The following is a 27,221-nucleotide window of genomic DNA, read 5'->3' as shown; positions in this document are numbered from 1 at the left end:
TTGAGTAGACTATGCTTTTTTTTAAAGCTTATGTTGACCTATTTTCTTGGGAAAAGTAGCTGCGGAGAAATGATTCGAAGTGTTCCAAATGATGATAGAATAGCGTTCTGCAAATATTGCAAATGTGAAGTAAGAGCTCACCGCGGTGATCTGGTAGCTCATGCTGCGACTGAAAAACATAAAAAAAAAAAAAAAAATGCGGCTCCTTTCTCAAATGCCAGAACATTATTTGACACAGGCAGTTCCTTACTAAGAAATAATGCACCTGAGATTGTGTATTAAAAAAAAAAACAGTGTGTGATATTATAATTTGGGTAAGACAAAAGGCGAATACTTTAACTTAAACTTAGATAAATTTATTTTAAGGCCCTTTGTGGGAATCCAGCCGTTGTCTAATCTGATTGGACACTGAAACATTGGGCTAGTTTTCATTCCATTTGGGCGGGTTTTGAGTTGCCATTGGGCTGGAAATATTTCTGGGACCTGGCAACCCTGACATCAGTTCAGTCAGTGTACTGTTTGAGTAAATTAATTACACTGGGATATTGGTTTGTTTGAACTCAGAGGGAGTGTCAGCCACATTAAAAAAAGTTAACAGCTTAAGTCATTTGTGGATTAATGCTTATTGGAGACGTGAATCGTTTCAAACGATTCAGTTCGATTTGGTGAACTGGTTCAAACGGTTCACTAAGAAGAACCGGTTAAATCGAACGATTCGTTCACGGCACAAAGCGAAGAAATGTCGAGCGCACAAATCCTCGTGTATATCTGTCCAACAGTTTATCGATCATTTGTTTCTTCACGGTTTTAAATTCCATTTATTGTTGGTTTGATGCCAATTCATAGTTCTTGTAATGTGTGATCTAACAGACACACGGTGGCGAGTCGTTTTTAAAACAGCATAAAACTCCAACAAAATAATCATTTTATGCAAATCCACAGCCCTTTATCTACAGATCAAGCATCATAATGTGAATATATCATATTGGAGAGAGTTTTACCGTGTATCCTGCTCGATCCTGCTGTAACGGACGAGGCGCGCGGTTTGAATATAAAATGGAGAATGATTGACAGCCGCAGGGAGAGGGAAGACGAGTTTCCGTAAACTGTAATTTAATGATCTAAATATAATTCTGTCCCTCAGATTAAGCTATGGAATGACTTCAGATGACTTTGTGAAATTATAATCAGAACCTCTCAGAACTGCACGATTCACACAAGTCATGCAGAGTTGCAGACTGACGCGAAAAAAGCGGGAGGTGTCGAAAAGCGCGCTGTTTGCATCCATGAAGTTTGAAGCTTGAACCTGGGGATTTACTACTGGATTTCAAGTGTCAGAAATTCAGCGGGAAAAAAATGTCTAGCATAATTATGCATTTAGAAATAATAGTGATATCCTAGTGATAGTTACATACTATCGAGCGTGAATGCTGAAATTACGAGTCAAGGCCAGTTAGGTAAAACGTTAATTGAAAGAAAAAAATAAATAAACATTAGGGGTATACAAAGTTGATTATTTTACCTTCTTCAGGGTTGCTCGTAGTTCTTCTGTGTCTGTCAGCCAGCCTGGAGGGGTCTGTTGAAGTGTAAGTTACTGCGGCCGCCGCTTAACACACAGTTCAACTGTAACGGACGTTTTTTGTTTTGTTTTAAATTCTTTAAATAAACAGGTCAGGTGGTCAGAGAGCGGAACTCCAACTCAGCAATGCGCATGTGCAAACCATGCTTAATTTAATAAAATTGCTTTGATCAAATGAATAAATTCAGTTTAATGTCCCGCTGCAAATCATATTGTATCCATGTAAAAAAAATGGATTCATCCATAAATATAAACTAAAACGTTTAGTTTAAATGAAAAAAACAATAATTTTAAGCTATTTCAATGACAAAATACACATTAAACGAATAACAGCAATGTTAGACTTTTTTCAGTGTTTATGTTTATTTATTTATATATCACAGTTTAATACAACTCACATTGCCCAACAGTGCTTTACCGTCACAAGCTAAAAAAAAAAACAACTCACAAGATAATGACAGAGGTAGACATATCCACCTCACATAAACATTAACCCATTTAAAAATACTCTCTATTTGAATTTAAAAGATGATGTTTTAACACAGCTTTGAACATGTGTAAGGGTCTGGCAGATCGAATAGATTGAGGCAGGTCATTCCACAATTTATGGCCTGCTCGAGAGAAAGCTCCATCACCTCTATGTTTATATTTTGTCCTGGTAGTGCCAAGCATATGTTGATTTTCTGATCTCAAGGATCTAGAAGGGGTGTAGATTGTCGCCAAACAGGACAAATACACAGGAGATTGTGCAAGGCCTCAAAGACAAGTACCAGGATTTTATAAACAATTCGTACTGGCAGCCACTTTAATGAAATTGATAATGGAGTCACAGATTCATATTTCTTTGCCAACTTGATCATTTTTGCAGCAGCATTTTGGATTTTCTGTAAATGCATAAGTGCTCGAACATCAACTCCATAATAAAGGGTATTACAAAAATCCATTCGTGAAAAGACAATGGACGTAATTGCTCTCTCAAAATCGTAACTAGATAGAAATGGTTTAGTCTTAGTTAGCAGATGTAGATAAAAAAAAAAAAAAAAAAAAAAAAACAAGATCTCCCCACAGTGTTAATTTTGTCTGTCGAACTTTAAATCACGATCCAGAACAAATAGCCTACCAAATTTCGTACATTAGCATTTAACAAAACCAGTCAGAGAAGTTGCATTCAAGCACTGCAGCGCCTTCTGCTTTCTAGGGCCAAACACAATAACATCGGTTTTATTTTCATTAAGTTTAAAGGATGAATCATTGAACTGACAAGCTTCGCAATATCACGTTCATTATCGCAGATTAATGGCCTTCGATAATGAACGCGATATATATTGTCAGTGATCTACGGCTCTGTCTATTAAATGCGCTCTATTTGAAAGCAGGTGACGGCGATTTAGCGCTAATCACAGAACCAGATTTACTGACTAAATGTGCATGATCATATCGTTAGATACATCGCCCAGCCCTAGGAGTAATCCAATGGTAGCTAAAAAAAAAAACTTTGTAGCGATATTCTACAAAGTTTCCCACAAAAAAGGAAATCCAGTTTATTTTTCATGATAAAATCGTTGAGTATAAAAGTTTTGTTTCCCATGGATAGAACATTGAGTAAAGCCATTTGCATTGTGGCATTTCCTTTGGTCATCTTCCGCTCGATACAGACGGAGCGAAGATTCCGCAGCTCAATGCTTCTCGTACAGACGGGTGACCATCCCGATTGTCTCACAAAGGCCGCGCCAAGCACGCCAGTCGTGAAGCGCCGATACATTTTTCGTTTAACATATCTCCTATCCGCAAGTGTTGGATACTGGACGAAATACGTCACTGAGTTTTCTGCCACCTGTGGTCCGTTTCAGTTTCACAATAACACCGCCGCGTTTTCCGCGCTTCCTCGGCGTCTTCGATGAGCAGCGGGGGAGGAGCGGCACAGGTGCACGGAGGGGGGGAACCCGATCCCTTAAAATCGTCTTTAGAAGGAACATATCCGCTGCTTATCGTATATACATTTGAGCGAGTTAATTAAACTGGTGGTGAAACGCATCATATTACCATAGATTTTGTATTTATTTTACTTTTTCTTTCTGTCTTTCTTTCCTTTTTTTTTTTGTCACAGATAAAACAAAACATGCCGAAAAGAAGGGACGTCTTCGCACTCTTTTTGATTTTGTTACCGTGGACTTTACTGATCACATTTTGGCAACAGCTTGCTGGCTGCCCATTGATTCCAGTTCCTAAAGGTAAATAATAATATCAATCTTAACTTTTAAATGCTATACAGAGAATGTGCACATTTAGTGAAATGCCTTTGGCCCATGCTGTTGGCACATCCCGTTGCTTATCTGGCTTTATCTGGTCTAGTATGACTGATAGGTTACATGTATATTTCGTTGCAAAGAAAATAAAACACTGTGGCTGTTTGAAATCTGAAGAATATAAAGAGAGTGGAAAAAAAGAAAGTACAAAAAGGTAAATGTAAACACAAAGTCACTTTTACAGACTTTTAAATTAAATGTTCCCTCCTGGTGGAATGATGAGTCCTTAGCCATCCTCAGGAATCGGCTTAAAACCTCTCTTCCATCTTTATTTGACCCTCTAACTTTAACACTCTCTATTCTTAAAAAAAAATCTAATTATCTTTCTAATCTTTTTGTATTCCATTTTTCTTTTCATTTATTAGGCAATTGTGTGTGTGTGTGTGTAAAGACTTCTAATACTAGCTTGCTCTCTTTATTATTATTTTTTTATTCTGTTTTCTTTTTATTTATTATATTTTTTTAAAAACCCATTCTACGTGTACTGTTAAGCTACTGAGACTTGTTATAGCAGTTATATATCATTGCTCTTTTTGTTGTTTTTGATTGCTTCCACTAGGACAGTGGAATTCCATTTTTAAGTCGCTTTGGATAAAAGCATCTGCCAAATGAATAAATGTAAATGTTGTAAATCTCAGTCTGTAAAAATAAGATATCGTGATTCTTAAATGCATTATTATGTTGGCTTGACATCTGCCTTAGTTTCACTTTTAAACCAGTTAAAAATAGAAGTAAATAAGATTTCCTTCAAACTGACAAGCTAAACCAACATGTCTGATTATTACTGGGGTCAGGGCTCCTTAAAGGGGGGGTGAAATGCTATTTCATGCATACTGAGTTTTTTACACTGTTAAAGAGTTGGATTCCCATGCTAAACATGGACAAAGTTTCAAAAATTAAGTTGTACGTTTGAAGGAGTATTTTTGTTCCAAAAAAACCTCTTCCGGTTTGTCACAAGTTTCGGAAAGTTTTTTTCGAGTATGGCTCTGTGTGACGTTAGATGGAGCGGAATTTCCTTATATGGGTCCTAAGTGCACGCTCTTCTGCCGGAAGAGTGCGCGCTCCCGTATAGCACAGCACTGAGAGGCTGAGCACAGCCTGATCAGAGCGAGAGCGTCGCGAAAAGTCACAAAAGAAGTGTGTTTTTGGTTGCCAGGGCAAGACAACCCTGCACAGATTACCAAAAGAGAAACAGCATTAAGGGACCAGTGGATGGAGTTTATATTTACAGAGCATCAACGGAGTTGTGCAAGTGTTTTTGCTTGTTTCCTGCATTTCGGATTGCACATCGTTTATTTCTTAAGGATAATGCAGTCCCAACGGAAAAGGGTCACGATTGTGTGTTGGAACCGCATGCGGTGAGTAAAACTGCTTCAAATATCTCTGTGTTTGTAATTCCTCCAGGTACCAAACAGACACAAGTGGCTTTCTCATACTGATGGATTTATTGAATCCAGCTTAGTCAGGATCATAAACACACCGTGAAAACTAAAAGCACAGAACAAACAATAATTAACTTAAAGAAAGAAATCTAACAGATAAAACTATTTTGACAAATACAACATACAAAACATACCTCGTTGGCTGAGTACCGAGAGAGGAATTAGTTTAAGTCTTTTTCTTCTTCTTTTTGTTTATCTTATTTCTCTTATTAGCTTAATGACCACACTTTAGTCATGCATCTTTCTTTCTCTTGAGAGATCGCTTCTTTCTCTAGAGAGATCGCTTCTTCTTCTGCATTAACCTCTTCTCTGCATACGAAGCTCACTCTTAAGCTACAGCGCCCCTAGTGGCACTTAACGGTAATAATAAAATACAGAAAATGAATAGAAACGAAAATGTGGCAGTAACACTCCCACCAATCTCACAACTCTTACTGTGGGATTTCTATGACTTACACTCAGTCTGACAAACTGAACATGAAAATAAACACAAACCCTTACTCTGCTTCTAGCAAAACAATGACCTTATGAATAGGTCGTTCTAATGAGACTGTCTTAGTCACAAGTTTACTGTGCTTGTCATATGTCCTTTCACTAACCAAAAGTCGAACCTTTCTCACTTTGTTATCAGTTCCTGGATAGACATCAGTGACTTTGGCAAGCTTCCATTCATTACGTGGTGCCATGTCATCTTGTAGAAGCACTACATCATTTATCTTCAGATTCCTTCTGTGTACATTCCACTTCTGTCTTGGTTGCAAGTTGAGCAAATATTCTTTCCTCCAACGAATCCAAAATTCATTGGCTAAATATTGTACTCTTCTCCATCTTTTTTGAAGATACAAATCTTCTTTCATAAACTCTCCTGGAGGAGGTTGAACAATGGTTGACTTCATAGTGAGAATGTGATTGGGCGTTAATGGCTCAGGACCTGTTGGATCACTTAAATGCTCGATGGAAAGTGGCCTACTGTTGACAATCGCCATGACCTCATACAACAAGGTTCTCAAGGATGTACTGTCGAGTCTCTTTGCTGACTGGTCAAGGATGGCTGAAAGAACACTACGGATGGTCCTGATCTGTCTTTCCCATATTCCACCCATATGGCTTGCCGAAGGGGGAATCATGAGAAATTCACATCCAAGCGCTTTTACCTTCTCCTGATTCATTTCTTTCATGAGATCTGCGAGTTCTCTCTGGGCCCCAATGAAATTGGTTCCTCTATCACATCTCAGTTGACGCACATTTCCTCTTATTGCAATAAATGCTCGCAGAGCATTTAGAAATGCGTCTGTACTCAGGTCGTCTACTACTTCAATATGTATGGCTCGTGAACATAGACAGGTTAGTATGAGTCCATATCTCTTGAGCTCCTTTCGTCCATCTTTGACGTATATTGGTCCAAAGCAATCCATTCCAACATAAGTGAAAGGCGGGGTAGACTCAGTTCGTTCTACTGGCAAATCTCCCATACTTTGATGCTCCGTTTTCCTTCTGTATTTGCGACATCTGACACATTTGAAGATGTATGATGAAACTGCACGGCTGCTCCCAAGAATCCACCAACCATTTGCACGCAACTCATTCATAGTCATTCCACGACCTTGATGTTGAACCTTCGTGTGAAAATGTCTGATCAGCAAAGTTGAAATATGACTGTCCTTGGGAAGTATGGCAGGATGTTTTACATGCGGGTGTAGTACAGCTTGACCCAAACGTCCACCCACTCTGAGGATTCCTTTTTCGTCCAGAAACGGACTTAGTTTGTACAGATTATGATTTGTGGTCTTGGAAACTGTTTTCTTTGATTTTAGACTCTTTATCTCTTCTGCGAAAGCTTTCTCTTGAACTATTTTGATGACAAACAGTTCTGTTTCTTTTCTTTCTTCCAAAGTTGTACTTTCTTTGATCCTTTGTATATCACCCTTGTGTTCCTTGACCTTTCTTCTCAAGATTGCAAATGCTCTTATCAATCTGGACCATTCTGAAAACTTCTCAAATCTGCTGAAAATAGTTTGCTCTTCCTTTGCATTGATGGTATACACAGAGGCTTTGCGAAGTTCTGGATCATTTTCCCTGATCTCTCCCACCTTAACATCTCTATCAGGAATGTTCTTCTCCCAGAGAAATGCTGGCCCCTCAAACCATTCAGAGGACTTCAGTTGTTCTGCGGTTAAGCCTCGAGAAACGTAGTCTGCAGGGTTCTGCTCTGATGCGACATAAGCCCATTGTTCTGGCTTTGTGCTTGACTTGATCCTTTGTATCCGATTCGCTACGAAGACTTGAAACCTTTTGGCATCATTATTTATGTAGCCGAGAACAACGGTGGAGTCTGTCCAGAAAAACTCAGCAATGTATGGGATTTCAAGTTCTGTCCTGAGTAGATCACTGACTCTAACTGCAACAACTGCTGCTGAGAGTTCGAGTCGAGGGATAGTTGTGACACTAGTAGGTGTGACTCTTGACTTGGCCATTACCAAGCAACAATGGACTTGATCTGATTGGTTAATGGCTCGCAGGTAAGTACAAGCACCATATCCATTGACACTGGCGTCTGCGAAGTGATGAAGCTCGTAGCTTTTAACCTGACCGAAATCTGTAGGAATGAAACATCTTTGAATCTGCATGTTAGCTAAACTTGGAAGGTCTTTAATCCAGGATTCCCAATGGGGTTTTAAGTGCTCTGGAAGCTCGTGGTCCCACCCAACCTTATCCTTGCACATTTGCTGAAGAATCTGCTTTCCCAAGAGGACGAACGGTGCAATAAACCCCAGGGGATCGTAAATGGAGGCGACAGTAGAAAGTAAACCTCTTCTTGTAAGGGGGTTCAACTTGACTTGAACTCTGAATTTGAATGTGTCTGAAGTGACGCACCATTCGACTCCAAGAGCTCTTTCAATGCGTGGTAAACTTAAAGACAGGTCCAGGTCTTTCACTGTGGCACACTCTTCTTCTGGAATAGTGGACATAACTCTCTCACTATTACACACAAATTTGTGGAGTCTTAACTTTCCTTTGAAACAGAGCTCTCTTGAGTCTTTGATGAGCTGAATGGCTTCCCTTTCAGTAGGAACGCTTGCCAAACCGTCATCAACATAAAAGTTTCTCTGTATAAAGTGTATGGTGTTTTCTTTGAATTGACCTTGTCCTTGGGCAGCAAGGTGTTTCAGGCCAAAGTTGGCACAGCCTGGAGAAGACGCTGCTCCAAAAAGATGGACCTTCATACGGTAAACTGATGGTGATGCTTCCAAATCTCCCTTCTCCCACCAAAGAAACCTTAAGTAATCCTGGTCTTCTTTTGTGACATGGAACTGGTGAAACATCCGCTCTATATCACACATGAATGCGACAGAACTTCTGCGGAAACGACAAAGAACACCAACCAATGCGTTTGTCAGGTCAGGACCGGTTAAGAGGTGGTCATTGAGAGAAGTATCCTGGTACTTGGCCGAGGCATCAAATACTACTCTGATTCTTCCGGGTTTGTGTGGGTGATAGACCCCATGATGTGGGATATACCATGCAGGAGTGTTATTCAACTCTTTGTCAGGGACTCTTTCAGCATCTCCTCTTGAGATGATGTCATCCATGAAGTTTGTGTAATCATTGTAATATGATTTGTCTTTCTTTAATCTCCTTTCAAGACACTTTAGGCGATGCATTGCACATATTCTGTTGTCTGGTAATGTGGGTCTTTCGTCACGAAACGGTAGTGGCATCTCATAGTGGCCGCTCTCATTTTGTGTGATGTTTTCTTTGAGTTTTGTGAGAAACTTTAAATCTTCTTGTGATACAGGGTTGCCCTCAATGGCTCTTTCAGAGAAGTCTCCTTCAAGTGCTTTGATAATGTCCGAAGGGGTGATGTCCTTTACTGTTGTCCTATTGACATAGTGGACTTTGTTCTGAAGCTTTAGAGAAGGCTTAAGCTCTGGGATGACTTTCTTGACAATAATGCGATGACTAATTCCAATTGCATCTCCATAGTTCAAGCAGTGATTGGTTTGTCCAACTATACTCCAACCAAGATCGGTGCGCTGAGCGTATGGCTCGCCTTCCTTGCCTGACACAATCTCTCTCGGCAGAAGAGCTTGTGAGCAGTTATATCCGATCAACAATCCTACCTCGCAATCTTGCAAAGGTGCGATTTCTGATTGAAGGTGTTCCAGATGTGGCCAAGCTTTAGCTGTTTCATTAGTTGGAATGTGAGCTTTGTTGGCTGGAATGAATTCTCGTGTGTATGTAGGAGGTAAAGTGATTCTTTTGCTTGAGTAAAGGCCACGAACTTGAAGATTTTGAAGTCTGTCGGACTGAACAACTGTAGTCTGGGAAGACATAGTAGACAGTTCTAGTTTAACAGGTTCTTGGTTTGTCTCTAGTAACTTTGCAACTTCACTGAGAACAAAGGTTGTATCGCTTTGCGAATCCAGTAAGGCATACACAAGAACTTCTTTGTGTTTTGTGGAAGATGAAAGCCACACAGGAATGATTGCAGCTGTCTGTGTGTTATTTTCTTGACTTGCAACTCGGTTAGTCGTAGCCATGGAAGTGACTTGTTCTTGAACTCGGTCGCTTTGACTTGACCTTTCGTTGCTTGGATTTGGATTAGCTATTGGTTGCCTTTGTTCTCCTTTGTCCTTAACTCTATCTTCATGAAGACAAGTCGGATGCCCTTTACTGCACCTTTCACAAATATTGCGGTTGGTACAGCTCTTCGAATGATGGCCTGGTTTGAGACAACCAAAACATAGCCTTTCTGACTTAATAAAGCTGACTCTGTCTGACACAGCCTTTTCCAGAAAACTTCTGCATTTGTGTAAACTGTGCTTAGGTTTCTTACAGAATACACATACCAGTTGTATCTTTTCTTGTGAAGTCGTCATCAGGGTTTTAACTCCAATTTCTTTCTGTTTTGTAAGCTTCGGTTTGTCTGATTTGTTAGGCTCACATTGTTTAAGTGACTGTAAAGATGTAACAGGATTACAGGCTATCTTGGCTTCTCTCGATAAAAACTCAACAAACTGGCTGAAAGTGGGAAACTGATTTGTTTGTTCTTCAATTTCAATAACCTTGCGGTTCCAACTAGCAGCAAGCCAGTCTGGAAGTTTGGAAAGTATCTTTTGGTTCTCATTGCAGTCATTCAAGATCTCTAATGACTTGATGTGAGCTGTAGCAGCTTCACAACTGCGCAAGAAATCTGCAAAGTCTCTTAGTTCGAAACTGTCTCTTGAGGTAATTTTGGGCCATGCATGCAGTTTGTCTCTAAAGGCTTTCGAAATTGTGAATGGATTTCCATATCTTTCATCCAGAATCTTCCAGGCAGCAGCATATGCAGATTCGGTTCCAAGCAGGAAGTATCCTTCAACCGCTCTCTTAGCCGGTCCACTCACATATCTCCGAAGGTAGAATATTTTCTCCTTGTCTGGGATATTTTTTTGGTCTATCAGCGTTTGAAATGACAGCTTCCAGTCACTGTAACTTAAGGAATCCCCAGAAAACACAGTAGGTTCCGGAACAGGGATACGGCTAGCACTTAGTGCACTTGCTAGCACTTTAACAAGATCTGATGTACCATCACTTGTAGGAGTGGCTGCAGCTTGGGGTATAACTTGTTTAAGCAGAGATGGGAAGCTTACATGTTCAGCGTCTTTCATTTCTGTGTTAATCTTTGTTACATCAATCTTTTGCGCTTCTACTGCACTCATTTGGTCATAAACCTGCATCTTTGCTTGTGCTGCCTTTAGATCTTTGACCTTTTCCAGGTGCAGTACTTTTCTTTTCTTTTCATCAAGTGTTCTCTGCAGAGCTGCATACTCTGCTTCTTGTTGAGCCTTAAACTTTGCTTCTTCTGCTTCTCTCTGCATTCTTAATCTAATTTCTTCTGTCTCTCTTTCTAAGCGCTTTTGTCTAATCAATGTTTCTTGTTCTACTGCCTTTTTCCTGACTTCAGCTTCTAGTCTTTCTATTTCTTGCTGTTCCGTTTCTTGTTCTTCTAATATTTTGAGAACAGCTTGACTCGCTGCTGCTTCTGCTGCGGCTTCTTGACGTTTTATAGAGGATCTATGTGAATGCTCAGATGAGTTCTTAGTGGTGTTGAAGGAGCTTGACTTATTGCTTACAGTTTGAAAGAGGGAGCCTGCTTCTGGCCAATCTGGTTCCTCTTTTCCTTCCAATCGGCTGGTTGCTTTATTCACGAGGAAACCTGAGATCTCCACACACAGATCTACTCTGCGACGTGACTCCTGATCCGGTGGGGTGAGCTTACGTAACTCTTCATAAACTTTTGTGACATCTGCACAAAGACCTCTAACATCACCAATAATATCTTCAAGTATGTCTTTATTCAAGGATTCTGTTTGAGAGAGGGGTAACTTGGATGCTTTTGCACGTGTTCTCCACTTTTCATAGTTGTAGTTAAATCTTTGCTGGAGTCCTTTAATTCTCTCATCCTGCATTTCTCTTCCCTTTTCTGTGAGTGTTTTCACTCTCTGACTTCTTCTAAGTTGTACTGATTCTTGCTGCTCACTAATATCAGTACATTGGGTTTCTTCAGACTGCATCTGGGGTTCTGCACTATTTAGTGGTGTATTTGGATCAGTCATTTTAACGTCTTGTCACTTGTCACTAAACAGCAAAATCTTTACGTTAACTAAAAGTCACCCCTGTACTGCAGGCAGTTAAAATATAAAGGCAGAATAAAATAAAAATGTAACACTGAATCTTAATGCAGTAATATGAATGTAACTTAAATTACTGTCAACTTAAATATACCCAAAACGTATTCAAATAAGAGTTATTCACATTTAAACTGTTCACATAAAATACAGAATTTTACAAATAGCCCAATAAAACAAAAGTACTGATGCTTAAACTTAGGTGCTTTAGAACTTACACTGTGGCTTAATAAAACAAAACTAGGAATAGCAAAACGTTACTTTCACTTTTCACAGTTTGATTAATCAACCATAAACTTGTGTTTTGTTTTCCTTGTTTAGACAAACCCTTAACTTATGAGTGTCCACACATCTTATGGTCTTATCTTAAAGTGTTGCTCTTCAAATCGTGTGCTTTGGTCCCGTGCGCGCTCCCTGCTCTGTTCACGTGCCGATCACGCTGTGGCAAGACTGCTGCTCCTTTGATCATGCCGCCTCGCCTCCACCCGCATGCAGATCAGTCCGAGTTTTCACTGTAATTCCTCCAGGTACCAAACAGACACAAGTGGCTTTCTCATACTGATGGATTTATTGAATCCAGCTTAGTCAGGATCATAAACACACCGTGAAAACTAAAAGCACAGAACAAACAATAATTAACTTAAAGAAAGAAATCTAACAGATAAAACTATTTTGACAAATACAACATACAAAACATACCTCGTTGGCTGAGTACCGAGAGAGGAATTAGTTTAAGTCTTTTTCTTCTTCTTTTTGTTTATCTTATTTCTCTTATTAGCTTAATGACCACACTTTAGTCATGCATCTTTCTTTCTCTTGAGAGATCGCTTCTTTCTCTAGAGAGATCGCTTCTTCTTCTGCATTAACCTCTTCTCTGCATACGAAGCTCACTCTTAAGCTACAGCGCCCCTAGTGGCACTTAACGGTAATAATAAAATACAGAAAATGAATAGAAACGAAAATGTGGCAGTAACAGTGTTGTTAACTTAGCTATCAGCGCGTAAGCACATCAAATAAACAACATGCGATGTTGTCATCAAACTGCACTTTCCACATGTACAGCTTAAAAAAAAAAAAAGACGACATAAAGTGGAACTTAGTCATTTTCCAAAACCACTAAGCAAATATATACAGTTTCACATACCACATAGCATACCGCCTTTGCTGATGCTGCTCTTGTTAAATTTCAGCCTCTGGATCTGTGTCCAGTGTTGCCAACTTCTTTCAATGGAAAGTAGCTAAACCCTGCCTGAAAAGTCGCTAAATGTCGCTAGATGACGTCATATGGTAATTACCATATTCATGACGTAGGTGCGTCATATTATCTCGCCCTTTCTGTGCTCATGTACTGCATTTTAATGCTGCAAAAATTCTCAATAAAACGTTTTTTATTATTATATTTTAATGTTTCTGTTGTCAGACAACGGAATTAATATTATAATGACTGAAACGCGGTCCATTAAGACTACATACCAGCTCTCAAAGATGTTAATCTGTGCACTAAAATCCTATTCACGACTATGAAATAACATACACATAAGATTAAGACAATGGTTGAACTGTGATTTCGACTGTACTTGTATGTATAATAGAGTTTGAAGCAACAGAATATCTTTTTTTAACTGAAAGTGCTGCTCCTCTCTGCTCGCTGAACAGGGCAGATAGAGATGCGTGTGCGCGCGCTGCCTGTGGGGGGGGGGGAGAGAGAGAGAGAGCGCGAGCGCTTGTGCTCGTTCGGCAGTACTGGAGAGTCTCAGAGAATAAATAAGGTCTGTCAAAAAAAAGTCGCTAGATTTGTCGCTAGTCGCTTTTTTGGAAAAAAGTCGCTATGGGGGTTTGAAAAGTCGCTAAATCTAGCGACAAATCCGCTAAGTTGGCAACACTGTCTGTGTCACAGCCATAGGTCACAGCTTCCACATGCTCTCAACGCAAAAGCTTACTCGCACTCGTGATTCTTTAGCTCCGCCCACACGTCACGCCTCTAGGCGCTCGTGTTTTTCCGGGAAAAATCGGTACAGACTATCTTTCTCTTATGAATATAATAAAACTAAAGACTTTTTGGAGTTATGAAGGATGCAGTACTACTCTATAGGTACTCAAGATTAACAGGATATTGAGTGAAAACGAACATTTCACCCCCCCTTTAAAGACGGTTACAGTGCTCTATAATAAATATTAACAGGCCCCTTTCATAATAATGTTCATAAATGAAGGCCACAATGTTAATGTTGTCCACACGACGTAAATGAAAAATGTGCAATGCAAAACAAAGAAATTAACCCTAAAACCAGCAAGACCATAAAGAGACATCAGAATTTATTGCCATTTCTGATCTTGGATTTTGATATTTGTATGCCCCAGGTATTAATTGATTGATATGCTTGTTTGGAATGCTTGTTTGGCAATGCATGCTACAACAAACTACAACATTTGTTGTTATATTGAAAACAATGATTATAATCTATTTATGATGCATTTACTGGGCTGAACCAGCTTGAATTTTCTTGATTATTTTTTTTTAATGTTAAAACTTTACATATTTGAATTGCATATATGAGCCATAAAAACCTAATGTATGAAATACAATACTAAACAAAAACCCATATGCAAACTATATATATTTTGTAAATGTTTTATACATTTGCATATGTGCTTTTGTTGAGTATCTTATTTCACAGAGACATGTAAATATGTGTATGTGTACTGAACAAACCAGTCAGTATCTGGTGTGACCACCATTTGCCTCATGCAGTGCAACACATCTCCTACACATAGAGTTGATCAGGTTGTTGACTGTGGCCTGTGGAATGTTGGTCTACTCCACTTCAAAGGCTGTGCGAAGTTTTTGGATATTGGAAGGAACTGGAAGATTTTGTCGTATACGCCAATCCAGAGTATCCCAAACAGACATGCTAGTAACTTGTTTATCATGCTAGCGACATGCTAGTCACTTGCTAATCATGCTATGAGCATGTTAATAACATGTTAATCATGCTAGAAACATGCTAGCAACATGCTAATCATGCTACCAACATGCTAGTAACTTGTTAATCATGCTAGTGACATGCTAGTCACTTGCTAATCATGTTAAGAACATGCTAGTAAAATGCTAATCATGCTAGAAACATGCTAGCAACATGCTAATCATGCTACCAACATGCTAGTAACTTGTTAATCATGCTAGCGGCATGCTAGTCACTTGCTAATTATGCTAGAATCATGTTAGCAACATGTTAGTAACTTGCTAATCATGCTAATGACATGATAATCATGCTGGAAACATGCTAGTAACTTATTAATCATGCAAACGACATGTTAGTAACATGCGAATCATGATAGAAATGGGCTTGCAACATGCTACTAACTTGTTAATCATGCTAGTATCTTGCTAACCATGCTAGAAACATACTAGTAACTTTGCTAATCATGATAATAACATGCTAGTCACTTGCTAGTAATGGTAGCAATATGCTAATCACTTGCTTTTTTAAACTTATTAAACTTTTCAAACTTTTCAAACTTTCTGGTCGGGGTTTCTCAAGCCAACTTAACGTTTGTCTTGTTTTGTTTGAAATGCATTATTTTTTAGGGAGTAAACTTGCTTTTTACCAGTGAAAATATATATATATATATATATATATATATATATATATATATATATATATATATATATATATATATATATATATACCTATATACCTAGTGGATGTGTAAACTATATTATGTAGTAATTACGTAACATTTATTATTACTTTTTTTCATCAATAGGGCAATTAAAGTAATTTCAGTAAAAGTATTTATGGGTGATATTCATGGTACAGTGGTAGGTATTTAAAAGATTTGCTCACAAACATAAATTAAATATATACTTTTTTAAATATAATTTCAGAATTTGTAAGAACTGCTCACTTTAAAGTACATTGCACTCACAATTTCGTTCACTTCTTGATAGTGCACTCACATGTTTTGAACTTCAGTATAAAATGCCACTATTTTGCAAGAATGGTGTTGTGTACTTTGACACTGGATGAGCCACAAAATCAAATTGGAAAAGTAGGTTCTTTATTAATATCCAATATGCACAAAAATCAATATGGTACCGATATATTGTTTGTCCCTACTTTAAAATCTTATTTTTTTGATTGACAGATAACAGAACTGGGGCCAGTAAAGCTAACCAAACTGGCTTTAGACTTCATGAGTCTTGCATCACTATGAACAAGAGTATCACTAAGGCCACCCAGATTAAGTATGTCTACCAGCGCCCTCCACCCTGGTCTGACACACTGCCAACTCTTCATGTAATAACACCAACCTACAGTAGACCCGTTCAGAAGGCTGAGTTGACCCGGCTCACTAACACCCTCCTACTAATCCCCAACCTTCATTGGCTGGTGGTGGAGGACTCGGTGCAGAAGACAGCGATGGTGTCCAGACTGCTAGAGAACACTGGAATGAATTACACCCACTTGAACGTAGAGACGCCTAAGAATCTCAAGACACTAAAGAAGCCCAGAAATCACAGTTTCCCACGCGGCAGCATGCAGAGGAACCTGGCTCTCAGCTGGCTCAGGGAACACATAAATCAAAACTCCAGTCATAAAGGAGTCGTGTATTTTGCAGATGATGACAATACTTATTGCTTGGAGCTGTTTGAGGAGGTATGGTCCATTTGGTCCACAGTTCATAGTGTCCTTACCATTAACTGATTCCATCTTCCTCATACCGTAGATGCGTTGGACTCGTAAAGTGTCAGTCTGGCCGGTCGCCCTTGTTGGAGGTCTCCGGTATGAATCGCCCAGAATCAACTCTCAAGGCAAAGTGATCGGCTGGAAGACGTTGTTTGACCCTCAACGACCTTTTGGCATTGACATGGCTGGGTTTGCAGTGAATCTTCAGCTCATCCTCAGCAGACCTCAAGCTTGTTTTAAGTTAAAAGGGGTAAAAAGTAAATACCAGGAAGGTAGTCTGCTACAGGACCTGGTCACCCTCAGTGACCTGGAACCCAAAGCCGCTAACTGCACAAAGGTCATTTGTGAATCTTAATCTTCATAACCTGGCTGGAAATGAAGAGGCTTGTAAAAGTAAACAGATAAATGTGTTCTTTGTCTTTTTCAGATACTGGTTTGGCATACCCGGACAGAAAGACCCTTTCTTGGGAATGAAGGAAAAAAGGGATTCAGGAGTGGCACCTTGGAAGTATGATGAACAACTTTCATGATGTTTTTAAACTCTAAGTATCTGGAACAGAAGTAATAAAACTTATTGTTTATTGCACTGACTGTAAACTGTCAGAGACACACTGAAGTATTTGACTTAAGGCTGGAATATGCTACCTGTATCTGCAGTCTTTATGAGTCGATGCATGTTTTGAAAGTCACAGCCAGTCTACATATATTTACACACTGTGAAAAATAATGTCAAATTCAGTGTTAAAAAATGGCAGCTCAAGGTGCTTCCTGAACCAGAACAGAACCGCAAAAAAATAAAAATAATGTTAACAAATCAGCTGGGTAATGTACAGTGTGATAGTGACTTTGCGTAGTTACAAAATGAAATTAACAATACTGTTCCATTATATTATCTATTATTACTATTTCTCAGTCCAAAAATGATTCCCACTTACTCCATAAAATAGTCGCTTTTTTAATTTTAAAGAAAAAGTAAGGGTTTTAAATCTTATATATTTCAATTACAATTGCTTTCCAGTGTTCTAGTGGGTGGATTAAGTTGAAGCCATTTACGAGTAATAGCCTTTTTAGCTGCAACCAGGAATATACTCCATAAAAAAGGTAGAATACTTCAAGTTTATTTTACTAAGTATACTTAAGTAAAGTTCAAGTATATTTTTAAGTATACTTTATGTAGCAAGTATACAAATATCAGTGTTCTAGCAGTATACTTGTAAGTGTACTGTTTCAATATTCCTTGGGACTAAATTGGCCCACTTTCTAGTATATAAAAGTGTATACTTCAAGTATAACAGTAGCAAATATTGAGTACACTACTAGTTTACCTCTGTTTGTAGTTTATTATACAAAACTATTAAACTTATAGGTATACTGATTGTTTATTAATTAAATACTTTGTACACTTTGAAGTTTAGTGTCAGTAAACTAGTTTAATAGTTTTATACTGCAAGTATACTCCTATATACTCATAAATACTCAAGTTTTCTTTAAGTGAACTTTACATCATTCTTTAAGTATACTACTATGTCCCTATTTAGGTTTTAATTTGTATATGTTTTGTTATATGAATATCTGAACATACAAAACATCGAAAGAAAGAACAGGGTATCTGCTTTAAAAAAAAAAATGTATTCTAGCTTCATGCGTTCTTTTTTTAAACACTTTAATGTGGGTAAGTTTCATTAAAAAAATAACATTTTGAACAAAGAGCTTAAAAAAGACTAAGAATTGGATTCAGAATAATAATCAAAACGTAGATGGAGTCGATCAACACCCCAAACCTTGACTGTAATTATTACCTCTTCATCGGTCATTTTATTTCATAAAGTTACAGTTTTGATGCTGTTTCATGTCAGATGATAATGTTAGATGTGTTAGTATCTGGTGTTTCTTTTTTTTGTGTGTCTTTTTTGGGGGTGTGGGGTGGGGGGTGGAGTGTAAATTCTGTGCAGAAGATGTGTACTAGCACCCTCTACCGTATAGCAATGAAAACACGGATTTTAAGGGGTATAGCTCAAATATATTTAGACTTTTTGTGAGTATAAGTCAAGTATACTTGGTCAAACTAAACTAAAAGCATACTATCTTATTTTGGTTTAAAAGAAGTGTACTAACAGCAAACTTGAATAAACTTATTTTTCAGTCAGTCCATCTCAACATGCTCAACATTATCCATGACACAAATTAAACAAATAATTCCATAAGTCCACAGCAAGACTGCTTAAAAAAAAGTTGAATGTTCAAAAGTTTTAGAAATATCATGGAATGCGAAGCCCTGCTATTATTCCAAATGTGCTATAATCCAATGCAGTCCAACACTGATGTTCAGCTTTTTGTTGATTTCTTTTTTTGTTCAGGCACTTTGATAGTGTCCATGTATTTTATAGGACAGCTGTGTCTATATATCTGATTCCATGACCTTTTAGAATTTCACACAATCACATCATATCCAGCTTTACAAGGCCTCACTCTGATTTTAAAAGTCTTTCAATTTTGCAGTGATATTAGTCTTATTCTACAGCTGGAGGGTTGTGTTGTTATGGAAGAGTGAGGATCTATATTAATGATGTATAGTGCTGTGCAGAGCCCAGATAATGATGCAGACCAGGATGAAACAAGAACCGGAATTAAGTCCCTCCTCACAACAGCAGTCCGACAGTATTGTCAGAGGACTGGCAACAGGAGCTCTCTGAGATGTTTACATTTAGATTTATGCATTTAGTAGGCACTTTTATCCAAAGCAACTACAGTGCATTCAGGATATACAATTTTTTTTATTTTCTTTATGTGCGTTCCCTGGTAATTGAACCCATGACCTTTGCGCTGCTAATGCAATGCTCTACCACTGAGCCACTGTAAATAAAATTCCAACAAGGCATTAAGGTGAGATCATTCCAGGATCAAAGTACACAGACCACACATAGCGCTAATGTTCTCACATGTGGGAATTAGGGGAGAATTTCATACTCTGTATCAAGACCTCCCTGGAAATGTAGCTCTCCTTTCTCTGGTTGATGGAGAGACCATGGCACATCACTGCAAGATAAACACAGTCTTATTACTCTCCCTAGCAAGAGCATGTTGATATTTAATATTACTTAATAGCCTACATACAAATGTACTGTAACAAGGACACGTTTGAATACAGTGCAACCAAATAGTTAAACAACCCTGCTTATGCTGAGATTATTAGTTTACACATTTATATATGAATTGATCGCAGCTGAAAGATTTCAAATATAAAAATATTAAATATTAAAAACATTTAAAGATACAAGATAAGTGCAAAGTTTTTCCTTAACTGAAGTGTCGGTATATGGCTAAATAAAGCACGCAAGGCTTAAAAAAAGAATAACATATCTGCTTGATTGTTTCTTACTAAAAACAGACGTTTTTTCCCCCTCATTTAAAAGCTATGAAATATATCAAATGTAATCTTAAATAAAGTGCCCAACAGGATGCGGTAAAAAAATAATATTTTTTTTTGACATTTATGCGGTGAGTTTTGTAACAAACAGAAAGCGACCCTTGGGTATTTATTCCTTTACTGTCTGGGTATTTGCGGTGTAGTTCCTGTCAATCAACGTGGTCTAAAAACTACAAATCCCGTCATACGGCAGACCGCTTCGCGCATGCGCAGCTGATCTGGGCTGGCCTGATGCTGTTTTGTTGAGAGCTGAAAAAAAGAGTCTGAAACTCCAAGGCTTCAAGTGAAGAGAATATTTTAGCCTAGACAGGCACATGAGGTACGATGTGCTGGATTGATATGAAATCATGTTTTCTATGGTTATAAGTATCCGTTAATATCTGTTAAAGCTGATTTTTGCTGTAGTTAACGTTAGCTGCTCAGCTAATGATCCAGTGGCTAATGCTGCTGTTGTTGTTTACTAGAGAACTGGTCCATCAAACAATGTTTTCTGATAATCGAAATAATGATAATCTTATTTGGCCTGATGTAGCATACTGTCTTTTGGTGATATGGAATGTTTTTATCTACACCAAGCTTTAGTTCAGATCAAAATATCTTACAAAAACATGTTTGTTAGTGTGTGTATATATATATATATATATATATATATATATATATGTATATATGTATATGTTTGTGTGTGTGTGTGTGTGTGTGTGTGTGTGAGACCCTTGATCATGGTCACATGGAGTTCCATTAGGGCATGTTGTTAACGTGCATGTCATGTCATTTCAGTTGTGAGCTTCTAAGTTCTCTCTATTAAAATTGAAGACGCATTATAATTTTAGTTCATGACTAATATCAGGGTGTTCTTTCAAAGCTGCTTTATCAAATTTTCAGATCAAATTGCTAAACACGGAAATAAAAGCATGAAAATGTAATGAAGCCACAGATATAAAGAGTTCTTTTTCTCTGGACACAACAGTTTACAGACGTGTCCTCCTCCCGACATGAGACCTTGCCTGGCCCCTGGTTACCCCTCCTGCAGTTGATGACTCTGCAGCCGATGTGGAGATGACGGACAGTGTCAGAGCGTTTGTCCGCAATGTTGCGACGGTCAGAACATAATTTTACATCTAATAAACCTTATGATTTAATGTCTTTTATGACTTGAAATCACATCAACATCTGTAAAGGTGATGATACACATACAACTTTTTGAGCAGTGTTGCTGTGCAATGTTGCCTTCATTGGGCGACCAAGTAAGACACAGGACACATGACCTATCGAAAGTATCCAGGTATAATATTTTTTGCCCATTCTCAATGGAAAAGTGCCCCAGCAAAATTGCTTTAAAAAGTTGCCCAGTGTATCATCACCTTAAAGGGATACTCCACCCCAAAATGAAAATGTTTTCATTAATCACTTACCCCCATGTCGTTTCAAAACTGTAAAAGCTTTGTCAGTCTTTGGAACACAATTTAAGATATTTTGGATGAAAGCATGGAGGCTTGTTACTGTCCCATAGACTGCCAAGTAAAATACACTTTCAAGATCCAGAAATGAAAGACATCATCGGAATAGTCCATCTGCCATCAGTGGTTCAACCGTAGTGTTATAAAGCGACGACAGTACTTTTAGTATGTGAATAAAACCAAAAATAACGAATTTATTCAACATTTTGTCTCCTCTGTGTCACCGCGCCACTGGGATATGCTATTTACATATATTTAATCTTTGGTTTGAAAGAAAACAGTACATCCTTGCATCGCGACTGACACAGAAGAGCGTAAGCTGCTTGTGTACTACTCAGATTCTACAAAATGATTCTACGTTAATGTGGAAAGACACAGAGGAGACAAATTGGTGAATAAAGTCGTTATTTTTGTTTTATTCACATATAAAAAGTATTGTCGTTGCTTTATAACATTACGGTTGAACCACATATGGCAGATGGACTATTCTGACGATGTCTTCCATATCTGGACCTTGACAGTGTATTTTACTTGGCAGTCAATGGGACAGTCACAAGCCTTTCGGTTTTTATCCAAAAAATCTTAAATTGTGTTCCGAAGATTAATGAAGCTTTTATGGGTTTGTAAGTGATTAATGACAACATTTTCATTTAGGGGTGGAGTATCCCTTTAAGCTCTTGGTTTTGGTTCAGCTTGTCTTTTAATTTTTTTTTTTAATAGAAAGATTTCTGAATGGTCATGTGACACTGAAGATTACAGTAATGGCTGCTGAAAATTTTGCTTTGCATCACAGGAATACATTACATTTTAAAATGTATTATTGAATTGGTATAATATTTTATTTTATTCTTATTGAAAAAGTGTCAATCTTCCCATTTCATATAGGGAATCAAGGACTCCATCCTGGGCATTGGAACCATCTCCAAGCTTGATGCTCGAATCCAGCAGAAGAGGGAGGAGCAGAGGAGGCGCAGAACGAGCGGGGCCCTGGCGATGAGACGGGCTCAGAGCGAGGAACGGAAACAGGACTGGTAGATGTGCCATTCAAATTCATTTATTCAGTCTATTCTTATACTACCGGTCCTGATAAAATAGGTTTTTTTTTTTTTTTTTTTATACAGTGAACCGAAACTAGCAAGTCGAATTTTTCAGTGCTGTGCCTGGAATGGAGGCGTATTTTGGGTATGTTTCTCTGTCTCTTATTGGTCAACTATGCTTCGGTGTGTGTATGCTAAATTTCTATGAAATAATCCCATTTCATTTATCTCACAGTTAAGTCTGTTCCTGTTTTATCGGGTGTTTATCCCACTGCTGCAGTCCCTCACTGCTAGAATCATAGGTATGTGTCACTTTTAAATAACTTTCATGTCATATATTCCAGATTTGTCTTTGTATTTATGCTTCTTGTCCTGATCTGGTTTCAGGTGACCCTTCGCTACACGGCAATGTGTGGTCCTGGCTGGAGTTTATTCTGACATCTGTGTTCAGTGCTCTCTGGGTTCTGCCTCTATTTGTGCTAAGCAAGATAGTTAATGCTATTTGGTTCCAGGTGAGACTTTTTTTGAACATCCTTTATTGGATGACTTATTGGTTTGATCGTGAAATCAGCATTCTTGTAATTAAGGCAGTTTATTAGAGCAATAAGGGAAAATATATATAAAGCCATTCTTCACAGTGATCTTACCATGCTTTATGGGTTAAGTATAACTTTATAGTAGTAAAATATATATTTTTTCTATTTTAAATGTATATTAAAATGTAATTTATTCCTGCGATGTTAAAGCTGAATTTTAGGCATCATTACAAAGTCTTCAGTGTCACATGATCTTTGAGAAATCATTCTAATATGCTGATTCGCTGCTCAAGAAGCACACATCTCCACTTACATACACGTATATCTGTTTTGTGATATTTTAAATGTAGAGGTGTGGTTGTTGTTCCGTTTTGTCGAGCAGGACATTGCTGATCTGGCGTTTGAAGTGTCCGGACGGAAAGCTCAGCCTTTTCCCAGTGTCAGCAAGATCATTGCAGACATGCTCTTCAATCTTTTGCTCCAAGCTCTCTTCCTCATTCAGGTAGAAGATCGCTGAAATCTTTACATCTGCGATTCCCTCAGCTTGTTTATCTCTCTTTTTTCAAACGCACTTTTTTTTATGTCTGTTGTCTTTCAGGGATGGATTGTGAGTCTCTTTCCCATTGATGCTATTGGTCAGTTGGTCAGTCTCCTGCACATGTCTCTGCTCTACTCGCTTTACTGCTTTGAATATCGCTGGTTTAATCACGGTAAGTGTGTGTCTCCTCAGATCAATCAGTGGGACAAACGATCAGAATATCTACTCGAAACCTTTCCTGATTGACATTTTATCTCTTCTGAAGGAATTGAAATGCACCAAAGGCTGTCAAACATTGAGAGAAACTGGCCGTATTACTTTGGCTTTGGTTTGCCCATGGCACTACTGACTGCGCTGCCCTCGTCATACATCATAAGGTACGATCAGAGTTAGGATAGCACTATTAATTGAATTTATAATCGCAATTACAGTGATGGATTCCACAATTACGGTTCAAATCGGCAGTTAATCGTTCAAAGTCCATGTTATTCTGCGTGCTTAAGATGTCTTTTTTTTATCTTAAGGGTATCTCCCCATTATTGAATTTTAGTTTTAGTATAACATTACAATACCATTACTATTTTTACTTTTTTATAATTTAAAGAAGAAACCAATTTGATGTATAATTGACATTTGAGCTTTTCAGTAGTATTTTCAGCTTGTTTATTTTCGTATAAAAATACGGCAGGCAGTTGCATCAAACAATTGTATAAACAACATTCAGTTTAAATTGCGCTAATCGTGATTTAATAATCGCAATTACAATTTCAAGAGAATAATCAACAATTATGATTTTTGTGATAACCGTGCAGCCCTAATCAGAGTCCATTTCAACTTAACGTCTTCTGGTCTGATCGTGATTAAAGAGAAAACTGAAAATTTTCGTCATCTACTCACTCTGTCATTTCAAACCTGTTTTTTCTTCTGCTGAACACAAAAAAAGATATTTTGATATTTTTGGTCCTTACAGTAGAAATCGATGGTAATGGTAACCGAAACTAGTTAGTTGGTAAAATTCTTCAAAATATTTTCTTCTGTAATCCACAAAAGAAAGTCAGGTTTGGAACGACATTAAGGTGAATAAATGTCAACTTTCTTGTTTTAATATCACTCTGAGACATCCCTAGAATATATGTAGTATCCCATAATGTGTCATTTCTGTGTGGCTACTAATCTTGCACTCTTTCCTCCAGCGGCTGTTTGTTCTCTATTCTCTTCCCGCTCTTCATCATCAGTGCTAATGAAGCAAATACCCCAGTCAAATTCTAGTAAGGTTTTTTTTTGCTTTGTTTTATGTAACTTTTACTAAAAAAGAGATTTTATTGCTGTCTGATAACATTGCTGTTTTTCCAACATCGCAGCCATTTCCAGCTCCGCCTCTTTTCCCTGGTCGTCCTCATCAGTAACAAACTGTTCCACAAAACGGTGCACCTGCAGAGCTCCATCACGACCTCCACATCCACTGAGAAGTTGTCCTCGCCTCACTTGTCCCCGACGCGCCAGCGACCTATGCCCCCCCAGTGACCTCTTTCAAGATTCCCAGCTCAGTTTGGTTTGAAAGAGTGGATGGAAAAAGATTACGTTGTCTGTATTTGAAAGGGACTGTCGATATTCTTCTGAGGGATGAATGGGACAGGTTAGTAATGAGAATGGCCAGTGTTTGGGACTGGATCGCCCTGTGCTGATACACAAGGTCATGATTTTTGGTGTGACTATTTTTGTACCCGTTATGTGCCATTTGGGTGATTTGTAGAGACACCACAAAGACCTCAGCGTGGACATTTTCTGTGAACTGACTTCCCTCCTCTTTTAGGTCCTGTAGTTTCTATCTCGACTCTCGAGTTTTATCTATTTATGGCCTTCTTTTTAATTTGATGTAATGACTTTTCCTGCCTTGTGAGGTCCAGACACATGACAGTTTGTTTCTCAGTTAACACTAAGCTCTATGCTTTAGCTAATGACTTATGATATGGATAAGTAGAAAAAGACCCCAATGTCCCCCAGTGGTTTGTTTTTCTGCACTGAAATGTGGACTAGACTGAAAAAAAAAACGATCAAATTGAAAGGCTTCTTTATGTAAGGGATGTTTCATGTTGTGAATTTTTTGCTAGACATTTTAAAGCTCATTACTTTATTGATTACACATCTTCAGTGTTCTAAATGATTTATTCACCCTTATGTTTCTTTAATTTGTGGAACACAAAAGAAGAGATTTTGCAGTATGATCATGTTGCTCAAGTCCCTATATCCTTATATTTTATGAAAAACAGCAATGGGAACATTCTTTGAAATTTCTCCTTTCGTGTTTTACAGAAAAAAGTCAGTCATGTTAGGAAACGACATGAGAGTGATTTAAATTATGGATTCTTTTTTTTTTTTTTTTTTTTTGAACAAGTAACAACGTAAACCTTAAAAGGGAGCTGCTTTTATTTGGTTTCTTTTATAATGCATTTTTATTTTGGGAATACCATGTCAACATGATCCAGTGTCATCTGTAACGGTCCGGGGATGATCTCCGACAGTATGCACAAGCTTTATGAACCTGCTGCTGTCAGGTGACACTGGCAAACTGTGACACGTGTGAAACTTTTCTTTAAATGATCACGGATCCAGTCTCCGATGAATGCTGGCATGTCAAGTGGATGTCTACTGTGGTGATTGTTCCTGGAGTTCAGTATCTGGAACCTGTTTTGAAACATTTGAAACTGAAGCACATATTAAGTCGTTGTATTCGTGGGGTGTGGGTGGTGTGTATTTTAAAAAGGGTTGTAATCATCATCTGGAGTCCATAGTATTACACCTACAGGCGGATATTTGTGAGTGACATTTTGTAAAAGTATTACATTATTTCAATAAATTTGGTCTGTGTACATTATTTGTACAGATTGGTCTTATTTTATATTTTACATTTGTGTATTTGCCAGATGTTTTTTTTTTTTTTTTTTTTTTTTATGAAAAATGACTTTTTGCATTGAAGATGTTGTTTTTGGGAAACAAGTCATATTTTACCATAACTCATACTGCTTTTTTATATTTTTATAATTATGTATTATAATATCTAGAACCAAATCAGCGTATTAGAATGATTTCTGAAAGATAAGACTGACTTGCATTTTTGTTTAAAGGTAAAGACTCAACTTTATGCATATTCTGCAAGACCCCCTTTCTATTAAACCGATTCTTTTGGACTGTCTCGGTTTTAATGCAAGCAGAAAGCTCTTTTATGAAGTTAGTTCACGTAAGTACTTATTTAGTATGATTTTGCCAGAAAAGGTTTTAGATTTGTAGCATACAGTATGTTAATTTAAAAAAAAAATGATTTACAACATTGCTCGCTTTGTTTGTTTATTTGCTTGGTTTTTATTATATTTATGTGATAATTGTATTTTTGTAATTAAGAGTTTTTGCCATGCAAATTGCCTCAGATGCTGACATGGCATTAAATAAAATTATACTACTTGACATAACTCATTATGAAATTTCTAATTAACATTTAAAATAACATATAAATGTTATGGTATTCTATAGTTAAAGTTT

General features: G+C 37.8%; 3 protein-coding genes across 4 annotated transcripts; 2 read left to right on the top strand and 1 right to left on the bottom strand.

Moving 5' to 3' along the window:
• The first annotated feature begins 3,101 nt into the window (after nt 1-3,101).
• Nucleotides 3,102-17,279, top strand: LOC128020955 (galactosylgalactosylxylosylprotein 3-beta-glucuronosyltransferase 1). Its single transcript, XM_052607783.1, has 5 exons — nt 3,102-3,503; nt 3,687-3,810; nt 16,148-16,659; nt 16,730-17,026; nt 17,117-17,279. Exons 1-5 carry the CDS (start codon nt 3,477-3,479, stop codon nt 17,201-17,203), a joined length of 1,047 nt encoding a protein of 348 aa, XP_052463743.1. The 5' UTR covers nt 3,102-3,476; the 3' UTR covers nt 17,204-17,279.
• Nucleotides 5,308-12,977, bottom strand: LOC128020954 (uncharacterized). Of its 2 annotated transcripts, XR_008185447.1 has the most exons (3): nt 12,698-12,977; nt 5,462-12,609; nt 5,308-5,373 (listed from the first exon to the last, which is right to left on the bottom strand). XR_008185447.1 is itself a non-coding variant. In XM_052607782.1 (2 exons), exon 2 carries the CDS (start codon nt 11,924-11,926, stop codon nt 5,825-5,827), a length of 6,102 nt encoding a protein of 2,033 aa, XP_052463742.1. In that variant the 5' UTR covers nt 11,927-12,609; nt 12,698-12,977; the 3' UTR covers nt 5,308-5,824. The 2 variants fall into 2 exon arrangements, 1 of the variants encoding a protein (XP_052463742.1); XM_052607782.1 differs by having other exon boundaries at nt 5,308-12,609.
• Nucleotides 17,280-20,252: 2,973 nt separating the features above from the next.
• On the top strand, nt 20,253-26,559 carry LOC128020951 (etoposide-induced protein 2.4 homolog). The gene is made up of 11 exons (XM_052607781.1): nt 20,253-20,435; nt 21,084-21,214; nt 22,459-22,604; nt 22,695-22,755; nt 22,846-22,912; nt 22,998-23,122; nt 23,529-23,648; nt 23,745-23,856; nt 23,950-24,061; nt 24,878-24,952; nt 25,046-26,559. The coding sequence occupies exons 2-11, from the start codon at nt 21,173-21,175 to the stop codon at nt 25,206-25,208; spliced, it is 1,023 nt and encodes a 340-aa protein (XP_052463741.1). The 5' UTR covers nt 20,253-20,435; nt 21,084-21,172; the 3' UTR covers nt 25,209-26,559.
• The last annotated feature ends 662 nt before the right edge of the window (nt 26,560-27,221 follow it).

Source organism: Carassius gibelio, chromosome A10 (genome assembly GCF_023724105.1).
Source record: "Carassius gibelio isolate Cgi1373 ecotype wild population from Czech Republic chromosome A10, carGib1.2-hapl.c, whole genome shotgun sequence".
Classification (NCBI taxonomy): domain Eukaryota; kingdom Metazoa; phylum Chordata; class Actinopteri; order Cypriniformes; family Cyprinidae; genus Carassius; species Carassius gibelio.
The sequence above is the reverse complement of the archived record's forward strand: the minus strand, read 5'-3'. Positions and strand labels throughout refer to the sequence as shown.